Here is a 13,582-nt window from a genome sequence, read left to right on the forward strand (position 1 = left end):
CAGATCAATGGCTCCGAGAACAAGGGACCTGCTGCCCGAGGCAGGGAGAAGACCATGGAAGACTATGCTTAGGAAGCGTTTGTCGCTGTAAATCTCCGCATGGCTCAGAATGTCAGTATTCTTCTTTTTCACTGAACCTTCCAATGGCTGACTGATCCGCAGGGCACCCCCCGTCCTCAGTCAGAGGTAGCTGCCCGCGTCATCGCTCATCTGCGCGACTTGCTCGACCGTCAGTGTGCCCAGATGGTCGCCCAAGAGATTGCCCATCAGCAACAGATCGCCGAGCTCAACAACAACTTCCGCAAGCAGTTGATGGAGCAGCAGGCCGTCGCCAAGGCCGAGATCAACCGTGCCTGGGAGCTTTGCGACACTCAGATGGCGGCCGTGGCCGACTTGATGGCTGAGCAGAACAAGAAGCAGAAGTAGGAGATGGGTGATTAGCAATACTATGATAGGTATCGACAATGGTACCCATGGAAGGCCGGCTGTGGTCTGAACAACCTTCTCTGTTAGCAACAAGTGGCAGTCGCACTTCATAGGAATACGTCAGCAGAAGAACCTTCCAATACTAAGCTGTTTTCAAGTTTTCACACATTTCTGAGGCATGTTTTTTTCCATCCGTTCCGCCTTCCAATGCCTACCTTGCTGGTTTCGGCTGGTACTCTCGCCTTCGAGATACCTCTTGGAATAAATCACAAAGGCTTTTTGCTTTGAAAGACGTCATCCTACCATGGTATTCCTGGTTCCGAGTCCAGCAGTGGGGACCAAAGTCCACACATGTCTGCTTCAGACCCAACCTTGGAAGTCTGGAACCCTTCAACGTTCGCTGCATCCATGGTGAACTTTGAAAAGCCACCTTTGCAACCAAGTCAAAGGTTCTATAAAACGATGCGAATTTTTACACAGACGCCTTTCTTTTTCTTCTCCTCTGCACATCCCCAACGCAATTTCGCAACTCCATTTCCGTGCTTCCCCCTTCCGTGAGTGCCGTCTGGACGCCATTTTGATACAAGGACAACAGATCCCATACGGCAATACGCCTAGAGCTTGGATGATCTTCTTCGCAGAAATCCTTGCTAACGAACCTCGTATTCAGATTGCCCCGCCCCAGCATACGGATACCCGAAACGAGACTGAAAGAAAGGTTTCTCACAGATGAGCAAGATGGAGACCCTCAACGACTTCGAAATCATCGATGTCGCCAAGTACACCGAGGCTCAGCTTGCGGCCAAGATTGCCGCCAAGGACCAAGAAATCGCTGCGCTGAAGCGTCGACACGAGGCCGAGTGCATCGAAATCGAATTGGCCAAGCTTTCCGAGGAGAACGAAGAGATTGCCGCGCTGAAGGAAGCGCAGGAAGCTGTGGTCGACAAATATAAGGAAATCCACGCCCTTAAGATGGCTCAGAAGAACACAGAAATCGCCGCGCTCGAGCAACAATACAACGACGAGCGCGCCGAAGCAGACGCTTTGATTGCTGAGAAGGACGAAGAAATCGCTAAGAAGAACGACGAAATTGCCGAGAAGAGTCAAGAGATTATCCATAAGAATGACGAGCTTGCTGAGATGAACGACGAAATGAATGAGATGTATGACGAACTGTTTGAGAAGACCGACCAAATCACTGAGAAGGACGAAGAGCTTGCCAACAAGAACGACGAAATTGATAGGATGCACGAAGATACTGTTCGGAGAAACGGAATAATTGCTGATCAAAACGACGAACTCATTGAGAAGAACCAAGAAATTACCGACAAGAACAACGAAATTGCTAAGAAGACCGAAGAAATCGCTGAGAAGAACCAAGAGATTACCGATCTGAACCATCAAATCGCTAAAAAGAACGAGGAGATTTTTAAGAAGAACGAAGAAATCGTTCAGGGGAACGAAGAGCTTAAAGACATGGAAATCGAAATTGACAGGATACGCGAAAGATTGAACGGAGTAATTGCCGATAAAGACAATAAACTTACCAAGAAGAACCAAGAGATTGCCGCCAAGAACGACGAAATCGCCAAGAAGGACGAACAGATTGCTACGCAGAAGCAACAGAAGGAAGCTGCATGCGCCAAGTACATGAAAATCTATACAGATGCGTTGGCCCAGAGGAATCAAGAAATCGCGAGGATGAGGAAAGAGCACCAAACCGGGATCGCCAAGTGCATCGAAGACGCAGCCGCCAAGCGCGCCGAAGAGCTTGAGAGATTCCAACACAATGCTCAAGAATATCTCGACCAACACAAAAAGGAGAGCGAGGAGTCCCAGAAGCTCATCCACAGCATCATCAATGCTCAGCTGGCCGAAAGCAAGGGCAAGCTCATCAAGGAGCGTTCAGATGCTGCGGATCTGAGACGTGAGCTTGAAGAGGAGCGTTCGACTTCTACGAAGCTGAGAAATGAGCTTGAAACCCAACGGAGCGAAAGCAGTGCTGCCGCGAACGCTCTTGAGAAGAAACGCAAGGAGTACGCCGAGTCTCTTAAATTCGACATTCAGAAGCCGGAAATTGCGCGGTCAAACTATTATAGTTATGATGACGACGACGAAGACATGAGCTTTGGTCTCTTTGATTAGCGCGTCTTCGTGTTAGATATCTAGTGGGGCGCAACACCTAGACTCATCCATGCCAAAGTGCGATGATCACAGGTTTCTGAGCCACTTCGCCCTTCAAATGCGTCGCATGAGACAATCGCTCTGAATAATAGCCTTCTGGCAACGTATTTAGCTTGTTCAGGACGGCCCGGAGCAACACACCAAAGTTTGCTTGCTTGACTGCTTTCCGAAAGGATGGGTCGATGAACGATAATTAGTGATAGTAAATCAACCATACATATCCTACGCAAACATTCTTCCAATCATCGTTGCGGCTCAGGCCAGACGTTGGCAGAGCGCTTCCCAGCAATGACGTTCACAAGGACTTGTCTGTGAGGTCTTTAGTATCATTCGAAGACATGAACATGACTTATTACAAACAGATGCCACAGGCTGGCCAAACGAGAGAAGCAGCATGATTTTCGACTCGACGATAGAAGGACAGATATTTCACTTGAACAACCCCTTTAGAGGTTTACAACAGCAAAAGTGTCATCTTCAGAGGCCATCCGCCAAATGCTAACAGCGCCGCATACATGCTCATCCGCGCCACCCAAAATCGAGTGCTGCCTTTGAGATTTTTCATGAGAGATATCAGTTTGGCGCAGTCTTCAATCTGTGTTCTGAATAAATACAGGAACGGACAGGACGGATATAATGGTAGGAGGCGTCGCCGGTGGAACCGGACTAGACTATCATTAACTCCGGACCGTGCCGCACAGCTGCGGGTTAGTACCGGTGCCGCTCCGGCGGGCTTCCTCTTGATATTTGGAGCAACTTACATGAGCCATTTCGATAAGAAAACCCGCTTGACAAGCCATCGCCTTCTGCTCTATACTCCATATCGAATTGCAAGCCTCATCTGCTTTCCAACCACCGCGACCGCCATGGCTGCAGCAGACAAGAAGCTCGTTTTTATCACCGGTAAGTCCTTTTCATGAGTACATGAAGCCAACCACTGACACGAGAACAATCTAAAGGTGGAAACCAAGGTGTGGGCTACGAGACGGCTAAGAATTTGCTGCTCTCCTCTGCCGATTACCATGTGATTCTCGGAAGTCGCGATTCGACCAAGGGCGACAAGGCTGCGATGGATTTGCTGTCCACTTCTGGAGTCAAAAGCACCGCTTCTTTCGTGCAGATAGACGTAACAGACGACGCTTCCATCAACGCAGCGGCGAGCAAAGTCGAGTCCGAATACGGGCGTCTCGATATCCTCGTCAACAATGCTGGCATCATATCGATGGCCAGCCCGCCTACCACTGCCGCATTTCGAAGAGTGCTGGATACGAACGTTGTTGGGGCTCTAGGCGTGACCGAGGCGTTCTTGCCTCTCCTCAAGAAGACTGCGCACACGCCCCCACGTCTTGTGTTCGTCAGCTCCAGCATGGGATCCATCACTCACGCCGCCGACCCCTCTTCTCCTTATTACAACCCGCACGGCACAGAATACCGAGTCAGCAAGGCCGCAGTCAATATGCTATTGAGCATGTACGCTGCTCGCCTGAAGCCTGACGGATTCCTTGTGCTCGGTGCCGATCCGGGATTGTGCGCTACCAACTTTACTGGCGATCCCACCTCTTTGAAGAATAGAGGTGCCGCGGAGCCGTCTGATGGTGGCGAACGCGTTGCTACTGTAATCAGAGGCGACAAGGAAGAAAATGCCGGTCGTGTGGTTGGAGTTTATGGAGTGTGTCCCTGGTAAAGCATCAATATTAGCCAATGACGAGCATTGCATGGTAGAAATGCCAATTCCGATGTTGTATAGCACGTATTTCCGCCTCGGTTCAAGATTCAAATCTTCAATTTGAAAATGATGGATCGCACCTATTGACTAGTTGTCTTAGAACATGATGTGGCGATGTAAAGCCTTGTGTATTTCTTTCGAGGAAGGCCGCGCAAAAGTACGGTGACCAAGATTTCGTATGCGAGCTCGAAACGTCAGGATGTCGCGTGTGTTTCGCGCTTGGTCATGCCGAGGTGAAAGAGGAAGTCGTTCGCGCTGGCAACGTGGCTGATCCGAGGAGCAGACCATCTTGCGCTGGCGCACGATGAATGGCTAGCAGCCAAGGTCCTCGGCACGGGGAGATTCCATGATTCATGAATGCCTCACGCATGCCACGCTCGGCGTGATGGCAGTCTCGCACCTGCTTCAAGGAGAGTATCATGGGTTTCTACCACGATATCAGTGATGTAGACACGCCGCAAGCGCTCGTACGGGGTCGAGCGAGCGAAAACCCTTGTGGCGAAGCTGTCAACCAACCCAGCGTCCTGGGCGATGCAGTCAGCGCCGACTTTTCGATCCCAGGAGATTTACAAGAAGGTCTTCAGTCCCATGCTGGAGGAAGAGGATTAGGCCAGCAGGTCCTTGATGTTACAACAAATCGGAGTGTACCCCCTATGGCGATCGAGTTGATGCGTTGGTCAAAACCTACGTTCGGGCTGGAGATAAGATCTTGGGCACGAGAACCCTCGGGGAATTGGGCGTTGTCGCAGTGCAGGGGCTGAAGACGATGTTTACCCAATCCTGGAAGGCCGCTATCATTGCAAACATCGAACGAGTTTGAATCGAGCAAAGATTTTGAAGACACACGTCGATGATGACCTTAAGTGATCTATTGTGAATGGTGGCATGTAAGTCAGCTGAGTGACGGCGAAGATATCATGGGCGACCCGGAAACCACGCCAGCTAGGTATTAACCGCAACGAACGTCGATGGGGCTGGACGTGCTGAGGTCTCCCCTCTACCGGCTGGCTGGCTCGTCAATGAGACCGCCGTAGCTTGAAGCTGGAGATGGAGAGAGGTGTGGCCAGCAGCAGCGAACCCAAGGGCAAGAGGCAAGTGACCCACTCGCTCCTTCTCTCCTTTCCTTCTTTCCTTCCTCCTTCCTCAGCGGTCCCGTCTCTCGTCTATTCTTCGTCCCATTCACCACAGCCTCAGCTATAAAACCCACCTCCCACTCACTCAACCTCCGGAAAATATTTCCTGCTTCCCACAACAACACCAACAAACTTTCCATCCAGATCACAATACACCCAAGACACTTCCAAACATTTCACACCACCAAAAAAGTAAGCTGCCTCTATCTGCCCACACGCTTGCCTTTCGCGCCTCTGTTCAGAATTACCTTACTGACGTTCAAACCTCTCTTGCGCGTGCAGACTCTCATCCTCGCCAACCGACAAAATGCTCTTTACTGGCAAGAACACTCCTAAGTCAACTGTGAGTACTGTCCTGTCCATTTTATCTACTCACTCTGCCCTTTGGTTGCTGTCCTTCATTCCTGCCATCTGCCTTTGTCGCCATTTTATTGAGTTCAAACACTCACAAGATGGATGCAAACCAGGAAGGCCTTGACGACTATGAACTTATCGAAGTCCCGCAGTGGTCCCAAGACCAACTTGACAGAATGATTCACGAATCTCGCGCCTCCCTCACCAAGGAGCTTGAGGACAAGTTCCAAGCCAAGGCCGATGAGACGAAGGCCCAAAGGGAGCGTGTCTTGAACTCCAAGGTCATTGACCTCAAGTCGCAACACGAGGTTAAGATTTACGAACTCAACCGCATTCACGACAAGGACGTTGCTGCCCTCAAGGTCCAGGTCGCGACACTCATCAAGGAGCAGGAAGGCCTTAAGAAGCAGCTGGCCGCCTGCAAGGGAGCTTATAAGCGCATTGAGAACCGCCTGGCCAATGAGTTTATCAAGAACTAGTGGAGGACCTTCTCAGTAGCCTTCAAGTCAGCTGGGCGTTTGGAGTTGTCACTGGTGGTAAAATGGGCATTGGAGTTGGGGTTTTGCATTCCTACATAGGCAGTGGAGATTGACGACTCGACGTGAAGAATACAAACAGCAAGCTTCTGTCACTCAAGGAATTGGCAGCTGGCCACATTGTTACCCAAGTGACATGCTGACACTGAAGACTTGCAAACATTTATGATATCTGGTCAAAGCCAGCTCACAGTCCTTTCTTTGCTCTGAAAAAGCCCTTCGTTCCTTCTTGTTGAACAAAAGAAGGATGACAACAGCTCGGATTAAAGACCCCCAGCAAGCAGAAGCGCCCAAAGTGTCTGGGTTGAATGACAGATCGGAAATACATATCGTGTACCCATTCGTCCCGTTCTACTCCAATTCGCCTGAAAATTCGATTCAGTATCAAGTGGGATGAAGTCGGACGTTGTCGCGGACGAACGCCAAGCCGGAGCCGGAGTGGAGGAAGGAGACATGGGGTGGAGGTACACGGCGATGTACCTTCCCTAACCCGACCGCTCCAGACTTTTAGGCGGTGACCCGATCTGGCGCCCCTGCACCTCCACACCGAGGTCGGCGGGGCAGTTTTCTCGGTGAACAACAATTTTATTTTCCCACCCCGCCCGCCTCAGCCAGCATCCTCATCACAGCCCGGCAAAACGAGAAGACCACCAAGATCCTCCCGACGCTCGTTCAACCACCCCAATCGCTGTCCAATTGAGCAGGATATGCTCAAGCCCCCTTCATAATGGCGTCCCACGAACAAAACATGCCGTTTATCAAAAACCTCGCCTCCAGCGGTTCGTCCATCTCCCGCGTCGCAAAGCTTCGCCCGCCCGACACGATTGAAGAGACCTCCCAAGCTGACCAAACTGCCCCCTCAAACCAGACCGCAAGCTCCGAACACAGGCCCTGACCTCCCTCCAAACCTTCCTCGGCTCCCACCGCTCCCTCACCCGCATCGACGCCCTCAAGCTCTGGAAGGGCCTCTTCTACGCAATGTGGATGTGCGACCGCGCCGTCCCGCAACAGAACCTCGCCGCCGAGCTCGCCTCCCTGACCGCCTGCCTCCAGAACGCCGACGTCCCGGCCTGGCTCTCCGCCTTCTACGAGACAATGTCCAAGAACTGGACCGACATCGACGTCCTGCGCATGGAAAAGTTCCTCCTCCTCGTCCGCCGCACCTTCGCCTCGGGCCTGACCTGGGTCAAGGAGGGCGACTACGCCGAGGGGCGTGCCGACGCGCTCGCCGGCGTGCTGGCCGAGTGGCCCTTCGAGGTCGAGGGCGACCTGCGCAAGGTGCCCATCGGTCTGCGCCTGCACGGCGTGGACATCTGGGTCGACGAGCTCGAGAGGACGGAGATTATCAAGGAGGACGCCAGCGAGAAGGCTGTCGCGTTCGCCAAGAGGGTCAGCAAGCTCGTCGAGCCGTTGAAGAGGTCGCCCATCAAGACTGTCCGCGTCAAGGCGGCCGAGTCGCTGGAGGACGACAGGCTGCCTTGGGTCGAGTCCCAGGAGGAGGACAAGGACGGCGCGGAAGAGGAGGACGACGGCGAGTGGGGTGGCTTTGACGACAAATGAGCGAAGGTTGCAGCATGACTTGGATCTTGTCTTTGCATTGTATGGTGAACACGGCGTTTTTTGGGTCTAGAACGGGAGGCGGCAAAATCACTTGGTATTGATCTGGGACTGCTTCAGAAGGGTGATGGGGACCGAAAAGAAAAGCAATTGTATGTGCTCAACGCTGTTCTATAGTATACATTGATATCCAATGGCTGCATTGCCGGCCGGGGGCCTGTCTTGGCCCGGCGGCGACGGTAACGCTTCTTCCCATCTTGGTCTATCTGGGTATCTCGACTTTTTGAAAAAACACTGCTCCCTACCGCTATTACCTCAGCCACTGCTGACCGTCAAAAGTAATCTTGAAAAAGTAACTGGGAAACGTGAGGCAAGCCACTATGCCATTGATGAAGGCGTGCAATTGTCTGCGGACGGCCTGGGCGACCCAAGCCACGGCTCGCGCCGTCACATCGATCGGTGCCACAACACCTAGTGCAACGAAAAGGGCTGCCTTCTTGCAGGTGGCTTCCTACGCCATGATCCTGTTACCGATAGTGATCTTGTCCCAGTTCGTGGGACCTGCTGCCTCGTAACCGCCGCGCTTCGAGATAACCTTGCCGAGGCCCTGGTGGATCTCTGCTTGGAATGGCTCGAAGGGCACCTTTTCGCCGTCAATGCTGATGTAACCGTCCTTCTGGTTGCGCGGGGTGATGCGGTAGGCCGTAATCTTCTTGTACGAGACGAGGGGGTTGTCGAAGAACTGGCCGTTCTCCACTGACAACAGCATGCTCAGTTGAGAGCCGACCGACACATCGCCGTCTACACAGACAAGGTCCATAAGGCCGTCGTTGGCGCAGGCTGCAGCAAAGAAGTTGGCATCGGCTGCCATGTACGCCATCTAGATCCAGTTAGCAACTGCGTGTTGTGAGGTTGGGAAGTAAACCTACGTTTCCACAGTAGAAATTGCCCATAGTGTCACTGGAAATCGACTCCCAGCCCTCCGGAAGGGCATCATTGATTGTACCATAACGCAGGGGCGGCAAACCTTGATGGGCATCTGGGCTCGACCCTGATTCGACAGATGCAGCATTGGGACCCTCACCCAGATTGGTTGCCGATGCGTTGCTCATCTTTTGCCTGTAATGCTCCTTGACCCCATGCTTATCCTCGATCTCGACCTTCACAGCAAGATCGCAAGGGTAGCACTTCTTCTGGAAGATCCTTTGCAAGAAGCCAACTGTGAAGCGCGCGCCGCCCATCCATCGCAGGTGCTCCGTTCCCAGATCGCTCTCAGCTACAACGCCGAGGGCCTGGCTCAAGAAGCTCAGCAACCGCCTATCCCCTTGCGTGATGCTGACGAGGTCAAAAGGCGTTTCAACTCCCTTGATGATGGCAAGCGCGGCCAACGAGGGCCGGTATGTACCGTAGAGGTTGCAGCTCATTGCATTGCCAGAACCACAAGGAATATGCGAGACAGCGATGGTCTGCAGAGCATGGAACGCGTCGGGGCGGTTGCCGAGTCCGTTGAAGACCTCGTGGGCCAGACCGTCGCCAGAGCAGGTAACAATGGTGTCGAAGGCGTCCACGTCGATGGTCTGCGCAATATCCACAGCTTGGCCCTGGCGTTCCGTCTTGACCACATCGATTGGCATACGCGCCGCCTTGAACAGAGGTTCACAGTCTACATCCCACTTCTTCTGCGCGCCTCCTGGACCGGCGTGAGGGTTCACTAGGACCTTGGCCCTCTTGCATCGCTTCGCCGGCCCGTACGCTCTGGTCAGGAGGTTGTCGGCCCATGTCTTGACGTCGGGGGTGTCGGCATCGGCGACGTGAAAGATCCACTGCGCAGCTTGCACTCTGTGCTTGCCAACATATTTGGCGTAATCGATAGTGAGGGTCTGGTCGGCGAATTCGACCCACAGGACGTTGTAAAGGGGGATCGTGGACGTCGGTGGTGCTGCTATGAAGGAGGGGGTTAGCCACCGCAGACGGACAATTCGGCTCGGGCAGGAGTGCCTACCTGGTGCGCCGAAAGAGGCGAAACTGCACGTACGACTGGTCTTCTTTGCTGTCGGGTCTTTGGACAGTCAGCGTCTCAGGCGCATCACGAAGCTACAGATCGACGCACCATTCAGGACGAGGTTCTCCGAGTCCAAGACAAGGGACTTGACGCCGTCGACTTTGATGACATCGGGCAGACCCCCTCGCGATGCGGGTTTGCCATAGGACTGGGAGGACTCGGAAATGGACTCGGGTACAGTCTGGGGGCTGCTCTGGTTGTTCGCCATGGCGGTGGTATCTCGACGGGCTCCGCGGAGCGCACTTCACATGCTACTGTGGACAGGGGCGCGGTCCGGACGGGGCTCTCTCTCGGACGGGCTCGAACGATTCGACTGCCTCAATAAGGATTTCGTATTTCTAGAGGCTGGACGGCAGGACGAAGAGGAGATTGAAGCGACAGACGAGAACAGAAGAATAGTAGTTTGACGTGGTGGTGAGGGGGTAAAAGGGAGCGATCAGTGTTAGCAGCGACGAGGCATTGTCAGTTATCGACTTTCTTTTCCTCGGGGGTCCTTGCTCGCTGGTTATCGTCCAATTGCGTGCGTCTTGTAACTGCAGCTGTCGCGTCGGGGGCCGTCGCAGGTCCTCTCGAGCATGAATGATCCAGGGAGGAAAAGGAATGAGGTCAAATTCGGGGGAGGGAGGAGGAGGAAGAGGCGAGGACAAAAGGGCGCCGAGCGCAGGAGCAACGCCGGCACAGGAACAGGTCAGAAGGAGCAAGTGCAAGTGCAAGTGCAAGTGCGAGTGCAGGTCCCGAGGCAGGAGACACTCAGAGCAGCAGCATCGCGGTGGAAGTGGAAGGCGCCAGGCCAAACAGAGACTGGTCTGCGCGTGGAAGGCGCCCTGGTGGGTGGCACGGTGGCACGGATGGATCGGAGATTGAGACGCGGACGGGGAAAGGGCGCCCTTCGTAGCGGTAGGGAACGACTTTTAGTGACCTCCCTCGGTCAGCGTAGCGGGCAGTGTGGGCCACGGTATCGTGCTAGCAGCACCTGAGGGCGCAGACACGAAGGCAAGGTACCTTTAGCTGTGATAAGCACCGGCACGAGGCACACGGATGCAGCATTGGCACCTCAGCATAAGGTAGCACGTCCTGCAGCGTGTCCAGTGACTCTCATGCGCCGGGCCCGCGGCGTCCGTGCCGTCGTTTGTCCTGGTCCAGGTCTTCTACCTACCTAGTCCAGGTCTTGCAGATACAGAAGAAGCAACAAGCTGTTCCTGGAACTGGAGAACCCCCTTGTCCAACTCCAACCAAGAGCCCAGCCCAGGAACAGAAGAGTTGCTCCTCTTCGGCCAGGGAGAAAAGAAGGCACCGCCTAAGTAAGTAAGCACCTTGTCGACCTCGGTGGTGTGAGTAAGCCTGCAAGGCACATGTTGTCGAAAAGCGCTTCTGGCTGCGCATCACCACCCACCTCACCCATCTGAGCAGCAGGTGCGTGGACGTCGACGTAAAAGGCAGTGTGCTCCGGACGGTCCTCGAGGCGTGGCGTGGCATTCATCCAGTCGAATCGCCCTGTAGGTGTTCTCGGACGTGCAGCCGCATTGTGGGATAAACAGAGTTGGAGAAACCAACAAAGCCTTGGACATGAACAAGACACACAAACGTCAGAGAAGAATGGAAACGAACGAGAACAATGGACGAGACCCCTCCTCCACCTCACCTCCCGTCCCCTTGCTTTTGAAGCCCCTCTACCAACGGCGAGAGATGGCATTCGGCGGTTTCCATTGCTCCAAGGGCCAAATGCAGAGTGCGGGAGCGGAGATTCCCTAACAGGCGACACCCACTTCGACACAGGTACACCAGCTCCAACGCTGTGACCCTGCAGAGCCAATCATGTCTCCCCGTGACAGCTCAATCTGGTAATAATTGACCAATCAGATGTGGGCCGCACCGGCTGCATGCCGACCTGACATCGGCACCGGTGAGTCTGCCCCCGGCCACGTCTATCAATCTATCAAGCCAATCTCACTCACACTCACCTTTGACTCACAACAGACAGCAGTGACTCAACACCAACCCGGATTTAACAGCTTCTCGAGCCAATTGATCCTTCAAGCCAACACTCCAGCTCTCACAACACACATCACACAAAATCACCCCCGCCGCAATGGCCGCTCAACCTCCGGTCGCGGGGTCCGACGACGCCTCACTGCCCCTCATCGACATCAAGCCCCTCCTCAAGAAACTCTGGCCCGTCCCGGACGGCGGCCTCGCCGTCACCCCGGATGAGATCGCCGATGCCATCTCTTACTTTTTTACCCACCAGGTCTCCGACGCCCAGGCCGCCTCCCTCCTCATCTCCCTGCACTTCACCAACCTCGACCGCCGCGCCGATGTAATGGCCCGCTCCGCCCACGTCATGCGCCTCGCCGCCGCAAAGGTCGATTTCGACGACCTCGCCGCCGTCGTCCGCAAAAAGAACCTCGCCGAGGGCGCCTACGCCGGCGGCCTCTGCGACATCGTCGGCACCGGCGGCGACTCCCACAACACCTTCAACATCAGCACCACCGCCAGCATCCTCGCCTCCTCCCTGCTCCTCGTCGCCAAGCACGGCAACCGCGCCAGCACCTCAAAGTCCGGCTCCGCAGACCTCGTCAACAACATGCAGCCCCGGCCCCCCGTCCTCATGGCCGTCTCCCCAAAGACAATCTCCCAGGTCTACGCCGCCACAAACTACGGCTTCCTCTTCGCCCCCGTCTTCCACCCGGGCATGCGCTACGTCGCCCCCATCCGCAAGGAGCTGCCCTGGAGGACAATCTTCAACCTCCTCGGCCCCCTCGCCAACCCCGTCGAGGACATCCTCGAGGCCCGCGTCATCGGCGTCGCCCGCAAGGAGCTCGGCCCCGTCTTCCTCGAGGCCCTGCGCATCGGCGGCTCCAAGAAGGCCATGATCATCTGTGGCGACGAGGAGCTCGACGAGGTGAGCTGCGCGGGGCCCACCCAGGTCTGGAGGCTCAGCGCCTCGCCCGACGGCAGCGGCGACGTCGTGCAGGACCACTTCAAGGTGCAGCCCAGCGACTTCGGCCTCGGCACGCACCCCCTGAACACCGTCTCTCCCGGCAAGGAGCCCGCAGAGAACGCCGAGATCCTGAGGAGGATACTGAGCGGCGAGATGGCTGATGACGATCCCATTCTGGAGTTCGTGCTCATGAACACGGCCACGCTGTTCGTGGCGTCGGGCATCTGCGAGGCCGAGTCAAGCAACATGGGCCCCGGCGATGACGGCAAGGTCATCGCGGAGCGGGGACCCGGCGGAGGACGGTGGAAGGAGGGCGTGCGGAGAGCGCGCTGGGCCGTCAAGAGCGGCAAGGCTCTCCAGCAGTGGACGTCTTTTGTCGACGTCACGAATTCGTTCGAGCAGTAAAGCTTTGCATAAAATCACATAATCACAGGGAAATGGTACAAAAGGGGTTGGTTATTGATCAGGGTTGGAGGCGGAAATGGATATCACGGCCTCGGTACGGATGCGACATACAAACATGCGCGATGGCTCCGGCAGAAATGGAGTCTCATAAGCTTTTGGTAGCCCTCTATCACAACTTTTTATGCACTGTATCCCGGACTCGATGACTTGCCTCGTCATCCCCGCCGTTGATGATGACCGCCGTCGTCCTGCTCCACC

General features: G+C 54.9%; 7 protein-coding genes across 7 annotated transcripts; 6 read left to right on the forward strand and 1 right to left on the reverse strand.

The window, feature by feature from the left end:
* Positions 1 to 99: 99 nt before the first annotated feature.
* COL26b_007430 (uncharacterized protein) lies at positions 100 to 426 on the forward strand (the record flags this gene model as incomplete). The annotated part of the gene is made up of 2 exons (XM_053180222.1): positions 100 to 111; positions 163 to 426. The coding sequence occupies 2 exons, from the start codon at positions 100 to 102 to the stop codon at positions 424 to 426; spliced, it is 276 nt and encodes a 91-aa protein (XP_053035831.1).
* Positions 427 to 1,164: 738 nt separating this feature from the next.
* Positions 1,165 to 2,571, forward strand: COL26b_007431 (uncharacterized protein; the record flags this gene model as incomplete). Its single annotated transcript, XM_053180223.1, has 1 exon — positions 1,165 to 2,571. One exon carries the CDS (start codon positions 1,165 to 1,167, stop codon positions 2,569 to 2,571), a length of 1,407 nt encoding a protein of 468 aa, XP_053035832.1.
* A 905-nt stretch (positions 2,572 to 3,476) lies between these two features.
* Positions 3,477 to 4,294, forward strand: COL26b_007432 (uncharacterized protein; the record flags this gene model as incomplete). The annotated part of the gene is made up of 2 exons (XM_053180224.1): positions 3,477 to 3,513; positions 3,570 to 4,294. The coding sequence occupies 2 exons, from the start codon at positions 3,477 to 3,479 to the stop codon at positions 4,292 to 4,294; spliced, it is 762 nt and encodes a 253-aa protein (XP_053035833.1).
* Positions 4,295 to 5,776: 1,482 nt separating this feature from the next.
* Positions 5,777 to 6,302, forward strand: COL26b_007433 (uncharacterized protein; the record flags this gene model as incomplete). Its single annotated transcript, XM_053180225.1, has 2 exons — positions 5,777 to 5,812; positions 5,922 to 6,302. 2 exons carry the CDS (start codon positions 5,777 to 5,779, stop codon positions 6,300 to 6,302), a joined length of 417 nt encoding a protein of 138 aa, XP_053035834.1.
* Positions 6,303 to 7,086: 784 nt separating this feature from the next.
* Positions 7,087 to 7,919, forward strand: COL26b_007434 (uncharacterized protein; the record flags this gene model as incomplete). The annotated part of the gene is made up of 2 exons (XM_053180226.1): positions 7,087 to 7,138; positions 7,228 to 7,919. The coding sequence occupies 2 exons, from the start codon at positions 7,087 to 7,089 to the stop codon at positions 7,917 to 7,919; spliced, it is 744 nt and encodes a 247-aa protein (XP_053035835.1).
* A 508-nt stretch (positions 7,920 to 8,427) lies between these two features.
* COL26b_007435 (uncharacterized protein) lies at positions 8,428 to 10,186 on the reverse strand (the record flags this gene model as incomplete). Its single annotated transcript, XM_053180227.1, has 4 exons — positions 8,428 to 8,796; positions 8,846 to 9,858; positions 9,919 to 9,975; positions 10,027 to 10,186. The coding sequence occupies 4 exons, from the start codon at positions 10,184 to 10,186 to the stop codon at positions 8,428 to 8,430; spliced, it is 1,599 nt and encodes a 532-aa protein (XP_053035836.1).
* A 1,881-nt stretch (positions 10,187 to 12,067) lies between these two features.
* Positions 12,068 to 13,324, forward strand: COL26b_007436 (uncharacterized protein; the record flags this gene model as incomplete). The annotated part of the gene is made up of 1 exon (XM_053180228.1): positions 12,068 to 13,324. The coding sequence occupies one exon, from the start codon at positions 12,068 to 12,070 to the stop codon at positions 13,322 to 13,324; it is 1,257 nt and encodes a 418-aa protein (XP_053035837.1).
* Between the last annotated feature and the right edge of the window lie 258 nt (positions 13,325 to 13,582).

Source organism: Colletotrichum chrysophilum, assembly GCF_026319265.1.
Source record: "Colletotrichum chrysophilum strain AFK26 chromosome Unknown scaffold_60, whole genome shotgun sequence".
NCBI classification, from domain to species: domain Eukaryota; kingdom Fungi; phylum Ascomycota; class Sordariomycetes; order Glomerellales; family Glomerellaceae; genus Colletotrichum; species Colletotrichum chrysophilum.